The following is a 22,616-nucleotide window of genomic DNA, read 5'->3' as shown; positions in this document are numbered from 1 at the left end:
GGGAGGTGTCTCTGTATCGTTATATTGTCGGGGAGGTGTCTCTGTATCGTTATATTGTCAGGGAGTTGTCTCTGTATCGTTATATTGTCAGGGAGGTGTCTCTGTATCGTTATATTGTCAGGGAGGTGTCTCTGTATCGTTATATTGTCGGGGAGGTGTCTCTGTATCGTTATATTGTCGGGGAGGTGTCTGTATCGTTATATTGTCGGGTAGGTGTCTCTGTATCGTTATATTGTCAGGGAAGTGTCTCTGTATCGTTATATTGTCAGGGAGGTGTCTCTGTATCGTTATATTGTCAGGGAGGTGTCTCTGTATCGTTATATTGTCAGGGAGGTGTCTCTGTATCGTTTACGACCGCCAGTCACTCATATATGATAGTCCGTTTCTAGCAGAAATGCAACTAATTCAGTAGCAGTAACAATAGCATTTTCTCTGTCAGTTGATTCTTCACATCCATATGAGTGAAACGGCCTGGATGACATGTTTATTTTTCAAACACAGTTCTTATATGAGGCGATCTAAAATCCCCCCTACAATGCAAATAAAAAGTACATGAACCCGTGGATTTATAGCGTTCCTAGCGATATTGACATCAGACTTCGGTGCTCTATAGAAGCTGCTCTGTGGCCCAATGTTGTTTTCGTCGACTAAAACTATGACGAAAAATGTCCGTCGACTACCTATTTCCACTGACAAACTAAATGGAAACTAAATGAAAACTAAGACTAAATTTACTGACAATTTTGTCAACAAATAAAAACTAGACTAAAATGTTAGGAAGGGACTCTAGTGGACAAGAGATCCAGTATAAGTCATTTTACACTTGGTCTGCATGCTGAAAATAGCAGATCTACAAGATCACAACGCGTCGCAGCGTGACACGTTTTCAGCAAGTGTAAAAACAGTCATTACGAAGGCATCAAGGCCCGCCAAAATACATTTTAGTCGACTAAATAACCTGTAGATTTAGTCGACTAACATCTCATGACAACAGAACTGTACAACACTGGCAAAGACAGGCTTGGCAAAAAGATGATGTATTATTGTTTCTGCATGCCCATTTAGGGGTGACATTGAAATTAATCAAAGCTATCTTTATTTTGACCATCAATCAAAAATAAGCAAGAATTGCTGTCAAGAAGTCTGAATGTCACTCTGCTGTTGTTGGGTGCCCAGTGATATCCCTTGGGCATGTTTTGTTATTAGCCCCTTAATGCCCGAAACACTAAATAATCCACCCAAAATAGAGTTTTATGGTATTTCATGCCAAATACTTGGTCTAAATGCATCAACTTTGATTTCTACAGTGTTTATGAATGTGGATATGCAATCCACATTGTATAAATGTATACAATTTATGATTAATGCATTATTTATTAATGCATATTATTAACCCCTTCATGCATGAAAACCCCAACATGCCATAAAATATATCTTTTGAGAATGAGATTGTATGCACAATAATCAAGTCAAATGTATCAAATCTGCTTTCTACCATCTGTATTAGTGAAACTGTAGCATATTTATTTTCAGGTTGAAGATGGTGGCAACAACAGCCAAATCCAATTCAAATGATACACTCCTAAATCTATTCAATGGTCATCGTACTCCTGTCTAGTGACTGATGTTCATGTGGAGGACGCCCTTGCCTATGAGCGGTCTTAACTGCCATGTTCACAGAGGATGGAATGCAAATGTATATACCTTTATTGAAAGGATAAGCCCCTTGAGATGCATCATCTCATTTTAGAGGGGGTCCTCAACACAGATGAACAGTAATAATAAACAGCATCATCGAATAAGCAAGGTATAAATATGAACATGCATATTGGAAAAGAGGCAGCACTTTGTTTGTTGTAGAAAGACAAAGTCCAAGAAAGATACAACAACAAAAAAAGATTAGAAGCATGAGTGTTAAGATGAGAGAAAATCAATTATTTAAATACATTGAAAAGAAGTGATTGATCTAAGTCTAAGTAATTCAGAAAGCCACGTCCACATTGAAGACGTCACTTCGGGAGGAATGCTGCTGATGCAGATGTCACTGTCATTGATGGATCAGACCTTTGGACCATCCAGCTGATGTCAACCACATACCTGTCTGACAGTGATGTCTACCTAATCTTCGAGATATAGGTCTACTGTGATTACAATATCAGGTCAGTCAGCAGAGATGCCAGGGAGACGGGGGTCAGCTAGAAATACCATGTCCTATCAAGATATATCTCCTCCAATCACTGTAGCTACAAACAGCCGCCTTTTGAGGTCTGATTTCCACACTCCTCATCTTGTACATAAGTCATGTATGTTTAGTTTTGAACCCATCAGCTCTGAGGTGGTGGAAAAACTGTTACTTTCAATACACAGTGAGAAGTCTGCAGGCCTGAATAACCTTGATGGCAAGTTACTGAAGCTCGCTGTACAACTGTTAACTAATCCAATTACTCACATTTTTAACCAAAGCTTGATGTGGGGGGTGTGTCCACAAATATGGAAGGAAGCTAAAGTTATTCCAATACCAAAAGATTCTAAAACACATCACAGGGGTTAACAGCCGCCCTATTAGCATTCTGCCAGTTATTGCTAAATTAATGGAAAAATATGTCGTTAACCAAATTCAATCATATTTTTCTGAGAATGTATTGAATACTGACTTTCAACACGCCTATAGAGATGGGCTTTCTACATGTACAGCACTGACACAGTTAATAGATGACTGTCTAATGAATGTGGATTCCAAGAGACTAGTGGGGTCTGTATTGTTAGATTTAGAGACTAGTGGGGTCTGTATTGTTAGATTTAGAGACTAGTGGGGTCTGTATTGTTAGATTTAGAGACTAGTGGGGTCTGTATTGTTAGATTTAGAGACTAGTGGGGTCTGTATTGTTAGATTTAGAGACTAGTGGGGTCTGTATTGTTAGATTTAGAGACTAGTGGGGTCTGTATTGTTAGATTTAGAGACTAGTGGGGTCTGTATTGTTAGATTTAGAGACTAGTGGGGTCTGTATTGGTAGATTTAGAGACTAGTGGGGTCTGTATTGTTAGATTTAGAGACTAGTGGGGTCTGTATTGTTAGATTTAGAGACTAGTGGGGTCTGTATTGTTAGATTTTAGTGCCGCGTTCGACATTATTGATCACAATCTATTGCTTGACAAACTTTCATGTTATGGTTTTACCTTATCTGCACTAAGGTGGATAAAAAGCTATTTATCCAGCAGATCACAGAGAGTATACTATAATGGGAGTCTCTCAGACACTAAACATATTCACTGTGGAATTCCACAAGGAAGTTGCTTAGGTCCTTTGTTGTTCACTATATTTACAAATGACATGCCACTGGTCTTAGACAGGGCCAATATAGCCATGTATTCTGATGACACTACTTTGTATATGTCTGCCACTAATGTGGAAGATCTGTCTGTAGCTCTCAACAAGGAACTACAGAACATATCAGAGTGGGTGGTGAACAATAGGATGGTCCTGAACATCTCAACAAGGAACTACAGAACATATCAGAGTGGGTGGTGAACAATAGGATGGTCCTGAACATCTCAACAAGGAACTACAGAACATATCAGAGTGGGTGGTGAACAATAGGATGGTCCTGAACATCTCAACAAGGAACTACAGAACATATCAGAGTGGGTGGTGAACAATAGGATGGTCCTGAACATCTCAACAAGGAACTACAGAACATATCAGAGGGTGGTGAACAATGGGATGGTCCTGAACATCTCAACAAGGAACTACAGAACATATCAGAGTGGGTGGTGAACAATAGGATGGTCCTGAACATCTCAACAAGGAACTATAGAACATATCAGAGTGGGTGGTGAACAATGGGATGGTCCTGAACATCTCAACAAGGAACTACAGAACATATCAGAGTGGGTGGTGAACAATGGGATGGTCCTGAACATCTCAACAAGGAACTACAGAACATATCAGAGTGGGTGGTGAACAATAGGATGGTCCTGAACATCTCAACAAGGAACTACAGAACATATCAGAGTGGGTGGTGAACAATAGGATGGTCCTGAACATCTCAACAAGGAACTACAGAACATATCAGAGTGGGTGGTGAACAATAGGATGGTCCTGAACATCTCAACAAGGAACTACAGAACATATCAGAGTGGGTGGTGAACAATAGGATGGTCCTGAACATCTCAACAAGGAACTACAGAACATATCAGAGTGGGTGGTGAACAATAGGATGGTCCTGAACATCTCAACAAGGAACTACAGAACATATCAGAGTGGGTGGTGAACAATAGGATTGTCATGAACATCTCAAAGACTAAATCCATTGTATTTGGATCACAGCATATATGCTCAAGTCAAAACCCAAATTGAATCTAAATCTGAGCGATTTAGCAATTGAGCAGGTAGATGAAACAAAACTACTTGGGCTTACATTAGACAGTCATCTAACATGGTCTACTCATATTCAAAACATAACTAAGAAAATGGGAGGGGATTTGTCCATGATGAGATGTGCTGAGTTTTTAACTCCAACATCTGCTGTCCAGGTCATCCAGGCACTAGTGATATCCCACCTTGACTATTGTCCAGTTGTGTGGTCCAATGCAGCTAAAAAGGACCTGCGTAAATTACAAATAGCCCAGAATAAGGCAGCTCGCCTTGCCCTGAACTGCAATACTAGATCTAGTACACTGTTAAATCATCAGAAGCTGTCATGGCTGTTGGTGGAGCAGAGATTAGCTGCTAGTCTGGCTGGATTTTTTAGGAACATTTGTTCAAATAAAAAAACAAAATGCTTATATAAAAATATTCATTATACCAGTGATAGACACAGACATAATACCAGACATGTTGCAATGGGTCGATTTACAGTGCCTAAGCCAAGAACTGAAGCAATGAAGAATACAGTCATGTACAGGGCAATGACTTTCTGGAACTCTACCAGTATGCATCACAGAAATTAAGGGTAAAAGGCACTTTAAGAAAAGACTGAAGGATTCTCTTATGGCGAAATTGTAATTCTGTTTATGTCAACATACCAGTTAATGTAATCTAGAGTGAATGCACTAACCGTAGTTATGCTTTAATGTATTTATTATTTTTGTTTTTTTCTTTCTTTTCTTTTGTGATATCTGTAATGTTGTAATGTTTTTTTGTGTGTATATTATTCTGTGAGGACCCCAGGAAGAATAGCTGTTGCCATGTGCAACAGCTAATGGGGATCCTAAATAAACTAAACTAAACTAAACTAAACTTGTGCTATAGGCATTCCAGCAAGTGCCATCTGGACCTTCAGGTTCTGTTCCGTTAAGGAAACTATGGAGGAAACTAGACTGCTAGTCTGGGAGAAAAGAATGGGAAAGGTCATGCATGTACTTCAAACCAGCTGCACTACCACCAACAGATTAATTGAGAATGTATAGATCCCCCACTTTTAAACATCTTTGTGGCAAAAGGTTGATGGGCATCTTACACCAGCATTAGACCGAGAGTAGTTAAGTAAAAAGACAGATCTATCAGGCCACTGAGCCCTACCAATCTACCTAAAGACCTGCACTAATAAGTGTAATAAAGTAATAAGTGATCGAGTTAATTCATAGGAAAGGAGGTGTGGTGGACATGACCACTTCCAAATAAGCATTTATTTTGGAATGCAAATTTGTTGCTTTTGCATTAATTATTGTAAGCCTATTTTATGGGCTTTTGCTGTGTTAAGCTAACCTGACTCCCATGACGGGGTTAATATCTAAAAATGCCCTATTCTGAAATCAAATATATAATTGTACATATCCACATTCATGCGGATAAACACTCTAGAAAACGAATTTGATGCATTTAAACGATATATTTTATGGGATTTGGGGGTTTGAGGCATGAAGGGGTTAATATGCATTAATTAATAATACATTCATCATAAATCTACTACATTGTGCCTATCCACATCCACAAACACATGTAGAAAGCAAATTTGATGCATTTAGACCAAGTAATTCGCATGAAATACCATAAAACTTTATTTTCAGGGATTTGTTAGTATTTCAGGCATTAAGGGGTTAATAACTAAATTTGCCCAAGGGATATCACTGGGCACCCTCTTGAATTCGTGAGAGGTGACCCCAAGCTACAAGAATCAGTTGAGAAATAAACTTTATCTGACGAAACCACGTTCAGCCCCACGGCTCCCAGACTATACCCCATTTTGGACTAAGTTTGATTAAAAAAAAGGCTTCTAAATCCTAACATCTTTCTGAAAAACCTATGTTTCTATGTCAGTGGTGCTCAACCTTTTTCATGTCAAGGACCCCCAGATTTATCTCTATTGGGCCACGGACCCCCATCTCAAAATATGTAGTTCCAGGGACCCTCCAGAAGCAAATATTGTAGTTAAAAATGTTCGCTCTAATGATTTGCGCCACATTTTAACAATTGTTCAAAAATAGCAGACCTACAAGCTTGTAGATCTGCTATTTTTCAATAGCTAAAGTATAACATAATGCTTACAACACCAACAGGGGTTCCCACCCAGAATGGGTTAATTGACGTGATCTGAGTGGATGTTTGACTAAACCTTTCCTGAAGTGTGAGGTGTGATTATCAGCTACTAGTTAAACAAGGACATGAAGTCATTCATTGTTTGTCTTCTTTACTGCAGGGTCTGAAAGTCCATTGACTGTGACCGTGTGTAACTATTGCAGTAAGCAAGGTAAATACATAGTCATCCTTGACTGTGTGTGTGTGTGTGTGTGTGTGTGTGTGTGTGTGTGTGTGTGTGTGTGTGTGTGTGTGTGTGTGTGTGTGTGTGTGTGTGTGTGTGTGTGTGTGTGTGTGTGTGTGTGTGTGGGGGGGGGGGGGGGGGGGGGGTGGCGGCCAGACCAAAGATGAAAGATTTTACTGCTCCTGATATTGATGATGATTTGCATAGTATAGCATATATGTGTAGTTTATATGTATAGTGTCATTATATAGATATGTTCTAGTTATAGTTTATATGTATAGTGTCATTATATAGATATGTTCTAGTTATAGTTTATATGTATAGTGTCATTATATAGATATGTTCTAGTTATAGTTTATATGTATAGTGTCATTAATAATGACACTATACATATAAACTATAACTAGAACATATCTATATAATGACTCATTATATAGATATGTTCTAGTTATAGTTTATATGTATAGTGTCATTATATAGATATGTTCTAGTTATAGTTTATATGTATAGTGTCATTATATAGATATGTTCTAGTTATAGTTTATATGTATAGTGTCATTATATAGATATGTTCTAGTCACGTTCTTAGCTTACGCATGTTTCGCGATAAATGCATTTTTACATATGTGATGTATTCCCATGCTTTTTGTTCTTGCTTATTGTAAATCGCTCTGGATTAAGAGCGTCTGCTAAATGCCTAAATTGTAAATTGTATGTCTTGTATAGAAACAAAACAACTATATTATTAGGACGCAGCAGGTAAGACAAATTAATATTCATTTGTCTTACCCTGCTGCGTCCTAATAAAGTTTTGGCACTCTGGCTATTGGCGTGTGTGGAGTTTTTTCAAGATTTACTCTGAATACTAGACCTTAATGCACACGGCGGTCATCTTTCCATAAGTTAATGGCAGGGTGGAAACTAGCCACAATTTGCCAATGACCGTCCATACATCCAAACAGACAAAGTCCTATCTAATTGTATTAAATAACGTCAAACTCACCAACATTGCAGCTGTATGAAAAGCTTGAATTATCTATCCTCTTTCTATCTGCAAAGTGTTTGTTTCATAAAAATCCACGGTAGACATGTTATGAGCTACTTTATGTCAAGAAATTCCTTCCAGGTGATTTTGTTCTAAGTATTGGAGTTTGGAAGCGCTCATTGAATAATCACTCGACAGCCCTGCGTACCACCTGTTTAGAATTTGCACATAATGCAGGAGGCAGCAGGATGCTGCGTTACTGAAAGGGAGCGCTTCCAAACTCCCAACACTTGGAAAAAAATCACCTGCGAGGAATTTCTGGAAAAGGTTAATGAAGCATATCACTGTCGCTGTCGTCCGACAGGAGATTTCCGATGTGTTCGCTGTAAGAAAGCGTTCTACTGCTCCATTCACTGCCAGACACGAGACTGGCCGACGCACAGACACGGGTGCTGGGCCGGAGCTGCAGACAACAGTGGCACGTAAGTCACCCATTGTCAACCTTTTTGATATATCTGTTGGACCTTTTTGATATATCTGTTGGACCTTTTTGATATATCTGTTGGACCTTTTTGATATATCTGTTGGACCTTTTTGATATATCTGTTGGACCTTTTTGATATATCTGTTGGACCTTTTTGATATATCTGTTGGACCTTTTTGATATATCTGTTGGACCTTTTTGATATATCTGTTGGACCTTTTTGCCTTTTTGATAGATGGAAATGGGGAGATGGGGGGGGTTGGGGGTGTGTGTGTGTGTGTGTGTGGTAGGCGTTCCACTCGGTAGGCGGCGTTCCACTCGGTAGGCGTTCCACTCGGTAGGCGTTCACGGTAGGCGTTCCCGCATAACTTCCGGGTTTAAAGATGATCATGTCAGGCGCATAACCCTCTATTATCTGGGGACTGATTGGTTTTCTTCCAATGAGTATCAGTTGCTCTAGATCCATAGAATCAGTTGCTCTAGTTCCATAGAATCAGTTGCTCTAGATCCATAGAATCAGTTGCTCTAGATCCATAGAATCAGTTGCTCTAGTTCCATAGAATCAGTTGCTCTAGATCCATAGAATCAGTTGCTCTAGTTCCATAGAATCAGTTGCTCTAGTTCCATAGAATCAGTTGCTCTAGTTCCATAGAATCAGTTGCTCTAGATCCATAGAATCAGTTGCTCTAGTTCCATAGAATCAGTTGCTCTAGTTCCATAGAATCAGTTGCTCTAGATCCATAGAATCAGTTGCTCTAGTTCCATAGAATCAGTTGCTCTAGTTCCATAGAATCAGTTGCTCTAGTTCCATAGAATCAGTTGCTCTAGATCCATAGAATCAGTTGCTCTAGATCCATAGAATCAGTTGCTCTAGTTCCATAGAATCAGTTGCTCTAGATCCATAGAATCAGTTGCTCTAGATCCATAGAATCAGTTGCTCTAGTTCCATAGAATCAGTTGCTCTAGATCCATAGAATCAGTTGCTCTAGTTCCATAGAATCAGTTGCTCTAGATCCATAGAATCAGTTGCTCTAGTTCCATAGAATCAGTTGCTCTAGATCCATAGAATCAGTTGCTCTAGTTCCATAGAATCAGTTGCTCTAGATCCATAGAATCAGTTGCTCTAGATCCATAGAATCAGTTGCTCTAGTTCCATAGAATCAGTTGCTCTGGATCCATAGAATCAGTTGCTCTAGTTCCATAGAATCAGTTGCTCTAGATCCATAGAATCAGTTGCTCTAGTTCCATAGAATCCGTTGCTCTAGTTCCATAGAATCTCATCATTCCATCTCATCACAGTAAGATGCCATGTGGTGGGTGTGGCCTACCACGCAAACCTCGTAGCACTTGCCCTAGCCTAGCCCCTTAGATAGCACATTATGTAGACTTAGATAGTATTTTAAACAGACTTATAGCTTGTTACGTAGACAGCTCTAGAATTGCACTTTATGTAGTCATAGCACTTTATAGTACACATGTATAATATATTATATAGTATAGTATGTATAGTTTACATAGATACTCCACTGTTACGTTCTTAGTCTACGCATGATTCATGATAACTACTTTTTATATATGTGATGTATGCCATGCTTTTGTTATTGCTTAATGTAAGTCGCTCTGGATTAAGAGCGTCTGCTAAATGCCTAAATTGTAAATTGTAAATTGTAAACCTCAGTTCGGGAGATCCTCACATTCATTACTTGTAAAAATGAAAAGTCTGTATTCTCTCCATTGACAGTGAGACTCCTATGGAGAGCCGAGGTTCAGCAGGGATGGGACAGACGGCTGCACCTCTGATAGGACAGACGGCTGCACCTCTGATAGGACAGACGGCTGCACCACTGATGGGACAGACGGCTGCACCTCTGATGGGACAGACGGCTGCACCTCTGATGGGACAGACGGCTGCACCTCTGCAGCCAAAGGTAAAACCAGGACTTGTGTCTTCAAGCCTTGTTATAACGCTCCACACGTCCCAAACTCTTCTCTCTTCTGGCTCAAAAACTATGGAATGCACTTCCCATTACAATCAGAACTGCCGTAGCCTGAAAACCCACCTTTTCAGACTCCATCATGGCCCGTAGCACTTACCCTACCCCCTTAGATAAGCACTTTATGTAGACTTAGATAGCATTTTATACAGACTTATAGCATGTTATGTAGACAGCACTAGAATTGCATTTTGTGTAGTCATAGCACTGTATAATATAGTATAGTATAGTATAGTATAGTATAGTATACAGTTTATATGTATAGTTTTCATTATATAGATATGCCACTGTTTCGTTCTTAGCTTACGCATGTTTCATGATAAATGCTTGGTATGTACGTATGTGATGTATTGCCATGGTTTTTTGTTCTTGCTTATTGTAAATCGCTCTGGATTAAGAGTGTCTGCTAAATGCCTAAATTGTATAACACAAGAACAGTTCAGTATTGAGAACATTTTCACCAGAGACTAAACACCATTCAGTAAACTATAGCGGTGTGTGTGAGTGTCAGTAAACTATAGTGGTGTGTGTGAGTGTCAGTAAACTATAGTGGTGTGTGTGAGTGTCAGTAAACTATAGTGGTGTGTGTGAGTGTCAGTAAACTATAGCGGTGTGTGTGAGTGTCAGTAAACTATAGCGATGTGTGTGAGTGTCAGTAAACTATAGTGGTGTGTGTGAGTGTCAGTAAACTATAGTGGTGTGTGTGAGTGTCAGTAAACTATAGTGGTGTGTGTGAGTGTCAGTAAACTATAGTGGTGTGTATGAGTGTCAGTAAACTATAGTGGTGTGTGTGAGTGTCAGTAAACTATAGTGGTGTGTGTGAGTGTCAGTAAACTATAGCGGTGTGTGTGAGTGTCAGTAAACTATAGTGGTGTGTGTGAGTGTCAGTAAACTATAGTGGTGTGTGACTTCCAAAAACTTTGGAAGTCCCTTAAGGAACTGGGCTGTAACAACAGGCTCAAAACCAAGATCACGAATCTAAACATTAAAATAAATGGCTCGCTCATCTCTGATAAGCTGAACGTGGCTAACTGCCTAAATGGTTTCTTCACAACCATAGCTTCCACACTGGTGGACAAGTTGCCCTCCCATTCAGGCCTTTATGGAGAGCAGCATATAAAATCTTTCTACAAAAGTCTTGGTGCTGTTGAGGACAGCTTCAAAATCTCGTCCGTATCAACAGAGGACGTGTTATTAAAACTCAGCGCCTTACAGCCAACTAAGGCTACTGGCCATGATGGTATCCCCACTAGGTTCCTCAGAGATGCAGCGGTTTCTATTGCCCCCGTTGTGGCTCACATTACGAACCTGTCCATCAGACAGGGCCATGTCCCACAGGAATTCAAACTTGCAAGAGTAGTTCCGCTCTATAAAAAGGGTAGCAAGTTGGACCCTGGGAACTACCGCCCTGTGTCCATCCTTTGTTCCATCTCAAAGGTCATAGAGAGACTAGTTTATGAACAGATACATTTATATCTGCTTAATAACAAACTTATTTTTGAATTCCAGTCAGGCTTCAGAAAATCTCACTCTACTGATACATGTCTGTTATACTTGACTGATAACATCAGACGTGAGGTGGACTCAGGCAAGTACTGCGGCATGGTCATGCTGGACCTTCAAAAAGCGTTTGACACTGTGAACCACTCCATACTGCTAAACAAGCTGAAGGCAATCGGTTTCGATGGCCCATCGTTAAACTGGGTGAGATCTTACCTTGAGGGAAGGAAACAGGTGGTCGATGTGAATGGTACCCTGTCTACTTCCCTCCCAGTAGAGTGTGGGGTCCCCCAAGGGAGCATCCTAGGGCCTCTACTGTTTCTAATTTATGTAAACGACATGAACTCGGCATGTAAATGCAATCTGTTCTTGTTCGCAGACGACTCAGCTCTCCTGGTCTCGGACAAAGATAAGTCGCAGGTCGAGAGAGTACTCAGCACAGAGCTCGGTAGCATCTGTCTTTGGCTCTCCGACAACAAATTGTCACTGCACCTTGGGAAAACTGAGTCTATTCTGTTTGGTTCAAGTCATAACCTCAAGAAGTCCCCGGGCTTCACAGTTAGAGTGGGTGACAGTGTGGTCACAAATAGGGAAGAGGTCACTTACTTGGGTTTTATACTAGATAACAAACTCACGGGTGAAAAAATGGCAATGAAAGTGATCTCAAAGGTCAACCAGAGAACTCGTTTCTTTGGCAGGATATCCCCTTATGTCAACAGCAGTGCTATGAGGACCTTGGCCGGTGCCCTCATCCAGTGCCACTTTGACTATGCTTGTACTTCATGGTACAGAGGTATCTCCAAGCTATTGAAAACAAAGCTGCAGACCTCCCAAAACAAGCTTGTGAGGTTACTACTAAAATTGAACCCCAGGTCTCATCTTACCTCTGCCCACTTTAGTAGCCTGGGATGGCTAAGAGTGGAGGAGAGAGTATCTCAGCTCTCATTGTGTCTGGCCTCTGTTCCTAAGTACCTGCTGGGCTACCTGCCCAGAGTGAGGGATGCTCACAGGTACTCAACCAGAGGAAGTCCATATGATCTAGTTCCCCCCAGTTTCAGGACACTCAAGGGAAAAAATGCTTTTTACTACGCAGCCACTACTCTGTGGAATGCACTCCCTCCAGCCCTGAAATCCCTAAATTCTATTGCAAGATTTAGGAAAGACCTGAAATCATGGCTCCATCTACACACTAACTGGTCATAGTTAGCTTCCGACCCTGGATAGCCCATCTCCCATGCTCTGGACTATTCTCTCAGGGTACCTCTTGTCCTATGTATATAGCTCCCAGCCTTATATATAAGGATTATTTATTATATGTTCCATGGTTGTTTTGTTTGTACAGTATGTTTGTGTATAGCTTCATGTTACAAAGTGGACCACAATGGAAACAAGCGAAGGCTTTTTTGTGACTAAATCCATTTGGCGTTTTTTAAAATGATGTCATTTTCTGTAATTTTTCTTAAACTGCCAATAAAGTATTCTATCTATCTATGTCAGTAAACTATAGTGGTGTGTGTGAGTGTCAGTAAACTATAGTGGTGTGTGTGAGTGTCAGTAAACTATAGCGGTGTGTGTGAGTGTCAGTAAACTATAGTGGTGTGTGTGAGTGTCAGTAAACTATAGTGGTGTGTGTGAGTGTCAGTAAACTATAGTGGTGTGTGTGAGTGTCAGTAAACTATAGTGGTGTGTGTGTGTGTGTCAGTAAACTATAGTGGTGTGTGTGAGTGTCAGTAAACTATAGCGGTGTGTGTGAGTGTCAGTAAACTATAGTGGTGTGTGTGTGAGTGTCAGTAAACTATAGCGGTGTGTGTGAGTGTCAGTAAACTATAGTGGTGTGTGTGAGTGTCAGTAAACTATAGTGGTGTGTGTGAGTGTCAGTAAACTATAGTGGTGTGTGTGAGTGTCAGTAAACTATAGTGGTGTGTGTGAGCGTCCATCACTGTCACCTAGAAAGAATTAATGCACATGGCATTCATGATGAGAATCAGTGTTGATTTCGTCGACTAAAACTAAGACGAAAAATGTTCGTTGACTACCTTTTTTCACTGACGAAAACTACATGGAAACTAAATGAAAACTAAGCTATGATGACTAAAGCTAAGACTAAATATAGTGAAATTTTTTAAGAAGGGACTAGTAGTAAGAGATCCAGTATGAGTCATTTTACACTTGGTTGCATGCTGAAAATAACAAGCTCACAAGCTTGTAGATCGACTATTTTCCGCAAGTGTAAAATTAGCCATCGACGGCATCAACGCCCACCAAAATACATTTTCGTCGACTAAATCTTATGATATTGCGGCAGCGGTGGCCGAACGGATAGCGGAGCGGTCTTGATACCGGAAGGTCGCCAGTTCGAATCAGCTGTCCGACACGTTAAAATTACCACCGCTGAAGTGCCCTTGAACAAGGCATTGAACCACTACGATGAAATGTGTTCTATGAGCAGGGCCTGGCTGGAAACAAGTTCTTGAGCTTAGCCCAGATACCCTGGGTAAATATAGTAATCATTTCATTTCATTTTATTTCATATTTAGTCGACTAAAACTAGACTAACACTAAAACATTCCAGGTGACCAAAATGTGACTGAAACTAAATAAACTATTGAAGAGACTATGACTAAAACTAAAATCTAAATTTGCTGCCAAAAACAACACTGCTAAGAATGCATAGCTGGTATCGATAGTGTGGCAAATCTGAAATCCATTAAAAATATTGGAATATTTTGTAGTATGAAAGAAAGAATGAAACCAATGTCTCAATACAATTTTACAGACATGACGTCCACAGAGAGGCACACAATTCTTAATAATATAATGGATGAATTTAAACACATTAAAACCATGTTTACATCAAATAAGATCCACACTGTGTCTGTTTGTGTCTGGTTAGCTGAATGGCGGTGATGACTCCACTCCCCAGCGAAGTCCTTCTGTTGTAGGGAAATATCTGAGTACATTCCTGTCGGCCCAGCGTTACGCCGCCAAGGAGACAGAAAAACCTTCTGAACAGGACATCAGTGAGTTGACACACGCACGCACGCACACACACGCACGCATGTGTGCGCGCATGCACACACACTATCTCTCAGCCTCACTCACTGCAGTCACTGAGTTTAGATGCTGGTGGTCTGTGAATTCACTGGTTTGTGAAAACGGGCCGAACAAATAATTAGAAAGAAGAAAAAAAACGGCACGTTACAACACTTTTTTTGTTGTTTTTCTTCTTTGTAATTATTTGTTTGGTCCAAAATATTGTGTTTGTTGTCATGATTTGTCAAGACTCGAGTTGGCTTCGTACGACGCTTAAAAGGTCTTTAAATAAATACTTTTTGAAATGTCAATGCAAACTCCAACTTTTGAAGTGATTGATTGATTGATTGATTGAAGAATTTATTAACAGTTTGCAGAATTACAGTACATTTCAAGCACAAACTCAATACAAAGGCTGTTAACTGTGAGTGGACGACCCAATTAAGCATTACACTTGTTTCCAATAGGGTCCACCATGTTCAAATCATCAAAACATTTAGAGACGTACAAATAGACACTTCTATAGACAGAACAGGAATTCATCATAAAGGAGGTAAAAAGGGAAAAGAAATATATACAGTGAGGGGAAAAAGGGGGGGGCGGTGGGGGGGGATTCAGATTTTACGGGGGCCAGTTTCGAATTGCAGCCATCCGTAGGTGCCCTTTGAGAGCGGTTTTGAAGGAGTCAAGGGATTCGCATGTCTTAATGACAGTTGGTAGGGTGTTCCACATTTTGGTGGCATAGGAGCGAAAAGAATTTAGTCCCTTGTTTGTGCCGAATCTGGGTTGTACATGGTTCGTTGCACTCCCTCTGGTGTTGTGGTTGTGGACTTCGTTAACATTAAGGAAGTATCTAGACAGGTACATGGGTATCTTGGTGGTGTATCGAATCTTGTGGACCAGACCCATTGCAAGATGCTGTACTCTGTCGTCGACCCTAAGCCATTCCAGCCTGTCGAAGTGGGCAGGGGTGAGGTGGGTTCGGGGGGCTAGATCAAGTAGGAGCCTGACCAGTTTGTTTTGGGAAGTCTGGAGCCTGGTTTTAAGAACGTGTATGTCTGAAGGAGCTCATCTAAAACTAGTATTATTCCTAAATATTGCCCAACGCAGACAGATGTAAAGACTTGCCCAACGCAGACAGATGCGAGGACTCAGCCCCGCCCACCACCCAGGACACAGCCCCGCCCACCACCCAGAACGCAGCCCCGCCCACCACCCATGATGCAGCCCCGCCCCCTGAAGTGACATCACCACCACCAGGTCAGTCAGTAGTTCTAAGCGGTCAGTAGTTCTAAGCGGTCAGTAGTTCTAAGCGGTCAGTAGTTCTAAGTGGTCAGTAGTTCTAAGCGGTCAGTAGTTCTAAGCGGTCAGTAGTTCTAAGTGGTCAGTAGTTCTAAGCGGTCAGTAGTTCTAAGCGGTCAGTAGTTCTAAGCGGTCAGTAGTTCTAAGCGGTCAGTAGTTCTAAGCGGTCAGTAGTTCTAAGCGGTCAGTAGTTCTAAGAGGTCAGTAGTTCTAAGCGGTCAGTAGTTATAAGCGGTCAGTAGTTCTAAGCGGTCAGTAGTTCTAAGTGGTCAGTAGTTCTAAGCGGTCAGTAGTTCCAGTAGTTCTAAGCGGTCAGTAGTTCTAAGTGGTCAGTAGTTCTAAGCGGTCAGTAGTTCTAAGCGGTCAGTAGTTCTAAGCGGTCAGTAGTTCTAAGCGGTCAGTAGTTCTAAGCGGTCAGTAGTTCTAAGTGGTCAGTAGATCTAAGTGGTCAGTAGTTCTAAGTGTGAGTGTGTGCTTCAGTGTTGACTAGAGCAGTGGTTCCCAAAGTGGGGTCCGGGGACCCCCAGGGGTCCTTGAGGGAGTTCCAGGGGGTCCCCAGCTAAATGATAGTTTGGAACCAAATGGACCCTTATGGTCCTGTAACTCTGAGAGTGTACAATCTTAGTGTGCTTATCCAAGTGTATAATCCAATGACTCTCATTCACGGTGGGTCACAATTATGGTGGCGTCACCTCACAAAGACTCATCAGTTGTGTGTGTGTGTGTGTGTGTGTGTGTGTGTGTGTGTGTGTGTGTGTGTGTGTGTGTGTGTGTGTGTGTGTGTGTGTGTGTGCGTCTGTGTGTGCGTGTGCGTGCGTGCGTGCGTGCGTGCGTACTACTAGGGCATTAAGCAACTAGTCGACTAGTTTCCTAGTTGACTAGTAAATCCACCTTGTTGGTACTAGTTGACTAATTGATAAAGGTAGTTAAACAACTAGTCGACTAGTAAACTAGGCAACTAGTCAACTAGTAAAAATGACTAGAAGTGAAAGGCCTAGTGTGCACGAGTGTACACATAAAGTGTTCTTTATGTGTACAAGCCGTTGGTTTTGCAGTATAAAGGCCTTGATAAAACGGGGAGTGATAAAACGGGGAGTGATAAAACGAGGAGTGATAAAACGGGGAGTGATAAAACGGGGAGTGATAAAACGCCTATAGTTCATTTTCAATGAGACTTACGTTTTTGCGCCGCTCTAGAGCAGACCTGGAGGAGACCTGTCGTTCACGTTTGCAACAGTTGATCTAGAATAATTATTTGTAACCAAGCGCAGGAAATGGATGATTTTACATAAGAACGTATTTTGGTTAAAAAAAAGAAAATAAAGGGGTAAAAAAACAGTATTGTAATTTGTTATGAATCTTCAAATGCTTTCACCATTACTACTCCTTCACATACTCTATTATTCACCTAAAAGTCAGAACTGAAAACGGTGTGTAAATATTTATATTAAGTGAGATTTGTTTTGTGTGATTTTCAAGGAGATTCTGCACAGGAGACAACTCAGCGAATGACGCCCCAGGGCAGCCGTCCTACAGAGAGTAAAGGTAACTCTAAAACAGAATGACGCCCCAGGGCAGCCGTCCTACACAGAGTAAAGGTAACTCTAAAACAGAATGACGCCCCAGGGCAGCCGTCCTACACAGAGTAAAGGTAACTCTAAAACAGAATGACAGCCCAGGGCAGCCGTCCTACACAGAGTAAAGGTAACTCTAAAACAGAATGACAGCCCAGGGCAGCCGTCCTACAGAGAGTAAAGGTAACTCTAAAACAGAATGACGCCCCAGGGCAGCCGTCCTACACAGAGTAAAGGTAACTCTAAAACAGAATGACGCCCCAGGGCAGCCGTCCTACACAGAGTAAAGGTAACTCTAAAACAGAATGACGCCCCAGGGCAGCCGTCCTACAGAGAGTAAAGGTAACTCTAAAACAGAATGACGCCCCAGGGCAGCCGTCCTACAGAGAGTAAAGGTAACTCTAAAACAGAATGACAGCCCAGGGCAGCCGTCCTACACAGAGTAAAGGTAACTCTAAAACAGAATGACAGCCCAGGGCAGCCGTCCTACACAGAGTAAAGGTAACTCTAAAACAGAATGACGCCCCAGGGCAGCCGTCCTACACAGAGTAAAGGTAACTCTAAAACAGAATGACGCCCCAGGGCAGCCGTCCTACAGAGAGTAAAGGTAACTCTAAAACAGAATGACGCCCCAGGGCAGCCGTCCTACAGAGAGTAAAGGTAACTCTAAAACAGAATGACAGCCCAGGGCAGCCGTCCTACACAGAGTAAAGGTAACTCTAAAACAGAATGACAGCCCAGGGCAGCCGTCCTACACAGAGTAAAGGTAACTCTAAAACAGAATGACGCCCCAGGGCAGCCGTCCTACACAGAGTAAAGGTAACTCTAAAACAGAATGACGCCCCAGGGCAGCCGTCCTACACAGAGTAAAGGTAACTCTAAAACAGAATGACGCCCCAGGGCAGCCGTCCTACACAGAGTAAAGGTAACTCTAAAACAGAATGACAGCCCAGGGCAGCCGTCCTACACAGAGTAAAGGTAACTCTAAAACAGAATGACGCCCCCAGGGCAGCCGTCCTACACAGAGTAAAGGTAACTCTAAAACAGAATGACGGCCCAGGGCAGCCGTCCTACAGAGAGTAAAGGTAACTCTAAAACAGAATGACGCCCCAGGGCAGCCGTCCTACAGAGAGTAAAGGTAACTCTAAAACAGAATGACGCCCCAGGGCAGCCGTCCTACACAGAGTAAAGGTGTGTGTAACTCTAAAACAGGGGTGGGCAACTTTGACGATGGAGAGGGCCACTATATTTCCACACTCACTCCCTAGGGCCATATATTACTCTTGTAGCAAAAATAGCCGATCTACAAGCTCAAAATGCGTCACGCTGCGAGCCGAAAACCTACATTTGTATATACCTGTATGTGGAATAGGGGGTTGTAACGATACATTTTAACAGTGATACGATACATCGCGATACATGGTTGACGATACGATACATGGACGACATTGGTTCATTATGGAGATACGATACATGGTTGACGATACGATACATGGACGACATTGGTTCATTATGGAGATACGATACATGGTTGACGATACGATACATGGACGACATTGGTTCATTATGGAGATACGATACATGGTTGACGATACGATACATGGACGACATTGGTTCATTATGGAGATACGATACATGGTTGACGATACGATACATGGACGACATTGGTTCATTATGGAGATACGATACATGGTTGACGATACGATACATGGACGACATTGGTTCATTATGGAGATACGATACATGGTTGACGATACGATACATGGACGACATTGGTTCATTATGGAGATACGATACGATGATTTGAAATCGATACAGTAACTATTTAGCAAAGAAATTAAATCTGCTTGAAACATGTGGATAGTGTTGATTTTTAAGGGAAAATGTATGAATTTGGAAATAAATAAACACATTGATTATCTGGAAAATACATAGACATTATTGTAATTAAACCCACTCTTTTTATTTTTTCTTCTTAAAATTGCTAAATACCACAAAAACATAGTATTGATACAATCGATTATTTGCATTGCAAAACGATACGATGCGATACAAAGTCAACGTTGCTGTTTTCATTTCGATTCTTGAAATTAAAATGGATTTTTCGATGCAGTTCCTACATCGTTACACCCCTAATGTGGACGGTAAGAATACTGATGGTGAATGTGTTGAATTGAGCACACGGTTTAGTTGATATTGTTGATGTTGGCTCCTATAGGTGAATGTTTTGTGTTGAATTGAGCACACGGTTTAGTTGATATTGTTGATACGTTGGCCCCTATAGGTGGCGCTGGCGGGCCCGTCTGCTGCTGTTTGGAGCTGAAGACCAAGGTCAGAGCATCCTCATCTTATTAATAGGGACTTTTAAACAACAGTGTTTCCCTGTTTAATGTTTTCATGTGTGATCTTCCAACAGGTGGCTCACCTGGAACAGCTCATGGAACAGCAACTCTGCCATCTCACTAGACTGGAGAAGCACGCTGGCAAGCGTTGCTGAATGACCCAAACCTTCAATATGTTGAACACTACACATACAAACACTGTAGAAGTTAACCCATTTTGACCTGAGATCGGATTCTAAAAATGTCTTCAAGTTCTAAATCCTGACAGTTTTCTGAAAAAGCTTTCTTTTCTATGTCAGTCGTACTTCGATTTTTCAAAAATAGCAGACCTACAAGCTCATAGCGCGGCACTCGGTGCCGCGCTATGAGCTTGTAGATCTGCTATTTTTCAATGGCTAAAGCATAACATGATGCTAACACCAAAAGGGGTTCCCGCCCAAAATGGGTTCAGTTGCAAGTTACTGTGCGTAAAATCTGATTATTACGATCTTAACCCTTTAATTTATACTTTTGTCTGTTCAAAAGTAGCCGATCTACAAGCTCTCAACGGATCACATCATGATAACTTGTGCGCTCATAGATCTGCTATTCTTGGAGCATCTTGAGAACGTGTGAAAACTTGTACTTTGTTATCCTTGAAGTATATTGTGACGCCAACACTTGTGTTCTTTTGTACTCAAGAACATTTACATTTTGAATACAGGACTTTGACTTGTAGCCGACTCAGAGTATTTATACATTGTGGAATTACAACTTTGATTTAACCCATTTAGACCTAAGTTTGATTCTACAAATGTCTTCTAAATCAGGGGTTCTCAACGTTTTTGGCCGGGGACCCCCGGAAATGCTTTGGCAACGTCTCGGGACCCCCGCCCCGCCCCCTCCCGACCCCCAATATAAATTGACTGCTACAATAACCTTAACCCATTTTGGGCGGGAACCCCTTTTTGTGTTTTAAGCATTGTTATAATTTAGCTATTGAAAAATAGCAGATCTACAAGCTCATAGCGCGCCACCGAGTGGCACGCTACGAGCTTGTAAGTCTGCTATTTTTGAAAAACCGTGAAAATAAAATTTTTAAAAAAAATCTTTTTTTTTTGAAAATAATTTGGGGACCCCCTAAAATAATTTGGCGACCCCCCGAGGGGTCGCGACCCACGGGTTGAGAACCCCTGTTCTAAATCATGAAAAACCCATTTTCTGTGTCAGTGGTTCTCAACCTTTTTCAAGTCAAGGACCCCAAACATTATCTGTATTTGGTCACCGACCCCCATCTGAAAATATGTTGTTTCAGGGACCTCCCCAGGAGCAAAGATTTGAGTTAAAAACATTCGTTTTGAAAGAAATATATATATTCAAATTTTGCGCCACGTTTTCACGATTTAAAAAAAATAGCAGACCTACAAGCTTGTAGCGCTCCACTCGGTGGCGCGCTATGAGCTTGTAGATCTGCTATTTTTCAATAGCTAAATTATAACAATGTTTAAAACACCAAAAGGGGTTCCCGCCCTAGGCTGAAACATTTGTTCCACCACTGCTGAAGTCCTGAAGTCTTGATTTCCACCCAGTTGAAACCACTACACCACTACAAGGTCGACCACACCAATACGACTCAATGAGTTTCATTGGTGTGGTTGACCTTAAAAAAAAAAGTCTTGTCCCGACACGACCTTTTGGTGTTGCTTTGGGGGTGACGGCGTGCTCAGCCCAGCAGAACAACCTGTACAGTACAGTACATGTTGCTTTGGGGGTGACTGCGTGCTCAGCCCAGCAGAACAACCTGTACAGTACAGTACATGTTGCTTTGGGGGTGACTGCGTGCTCAGCCCAGCAGAACAACCTGTACAGTACAGTACATGTTGCTTTGGGGGTGACTGCGTGCTCAGCCCAGCAGAACAACCTGTACAGTACAGTACAGTACAGTACATGTTGCTTTGGGGGTGACTGCGTGCTCAGCCCAGCAGAACAACCTGTACTGCAGGGTTCCCCAATAGGCGGCCCGCGGGCCATTTGCAGCCCGCAGAGCGCCCCCTTGTGGCCCCTGGAAGAATTTATTTTTAAAAAGGGGGGGTCCCAGATATAAATGGCATTAAATGGGGTTCAGTAGCCTATGCATGTCAAACTGGGCATCCTTTTCAAATGGGTTCTTGCCCTGAAAATGAATTTTCATGGCAAGACCTCAACCTCGTGCGTGCGGACTCGGCCCCCAGCCTGGTACCCTAGTCAAAATATGGCCCTTGAGGAAAATTAATTGGGGAACCCTGATGTACTGCATGTATCTGAACAACAACAGCTGATTACACTAGACATTCTGTCCTTTGTCTGTATAGAAGTGTCTATTTGTACGTCTCTAGATGTTTTTGATGAATTGAACATTGTGGACCCTATTGGAAACAAGTGTAATGCTTAATTGGGTCGTACACTCAGTTAACAGCCTTTGTATTGAGTTTGTGCTTGAAATGTACTGTAATTCTGCAAACTGTTAATACATTTTTCAATCAATCAATCAAAAAAACATTTTCTCAGACGCTGTTTTCAGCGCCTGTACGGTTATTTCGACACGCCGGCGTGCGGTTGTACATCAGGGCCGGTTCTAGGGGGGGGGCAGGGGTGGGCATAGCCCACCCAAACGTGCGTCCTGCCCACCCAATCAATGTTCCCCCTAAGGTGCGCACATGGCCAAATGCCCCCGCGCACAACT

The 22,616-nt window shown here is 41.7% G+C and overlaps 1 protein-coding gene across 8 annotated transcripts in view; it reads left to right on the top strand.

Moving 5' to 3' along the window:
- Window positions 1–20,853, top strand: part of LOC306942250 (uncharacterized protein) — a 28,118-nt gene extending 7,265 nt beyond the window's left edge. For 5 of the 8 annotated variants that reach the window (XM_079528049.1, XM_079528043.1, XM_079528044.1 and 2 more), the window contains 8 exons: window positions 6,639–6,689; window positions 8,051–8,168; window positions 9,912–10,098; window positions 14,558–14,684; window positions 15,808–15,957; window positions 17,479–17,544; window positions 19,858–19,904; window positions 19,990–20,853. In XM_079528049.1, coding sequence (XP_079384175.1) covers window positions 6,639–6,689; window positions 8,051–8,168; window positions 9,912–10,098; window positions 14,558–14,684; window positions 15,808–15,957; window positions 17,479–17,544; window positions 19,858–19,904; window positions 19,990–20,070 — 827 coding nt within the window. In that variant the 3' untranslated portion in view covers window positions 20,071–20,853. The remainder of the gene's footprint in view (window positions 1–6,638; window positions 6,690–8,050; window positions 8,169–9,911; window positions 10,099–14,557; window positions 14,685–15,807; window positions 15,958–17,478; window positions 17,545–19,857; window positions 19,905–19,989) is intronic. The other 3 variants (XM_079528047.1, XM_079528050.1, XM_079528048.1) reach the window with 3 other exon arrangements.
- The last annotated feature ends 1,763 nt before the right edge of the window (window positions 20,854–22,616 follow it).

This window comes from Electrona antarctica (assembly GCF_951216825.1).
Source record: "Electrona antarctica genome assembly, chromosome: 18".
NCBI classification, from domain to species: Eukaryota; Metazoa; Chordata; class Actinopteri; order Myctophiformes; family Myctophidae; genus Electrona; species Electrona antarctica.
This window is presented reverse-complemented; position numbering and strand designations above follow the sequence as displayed.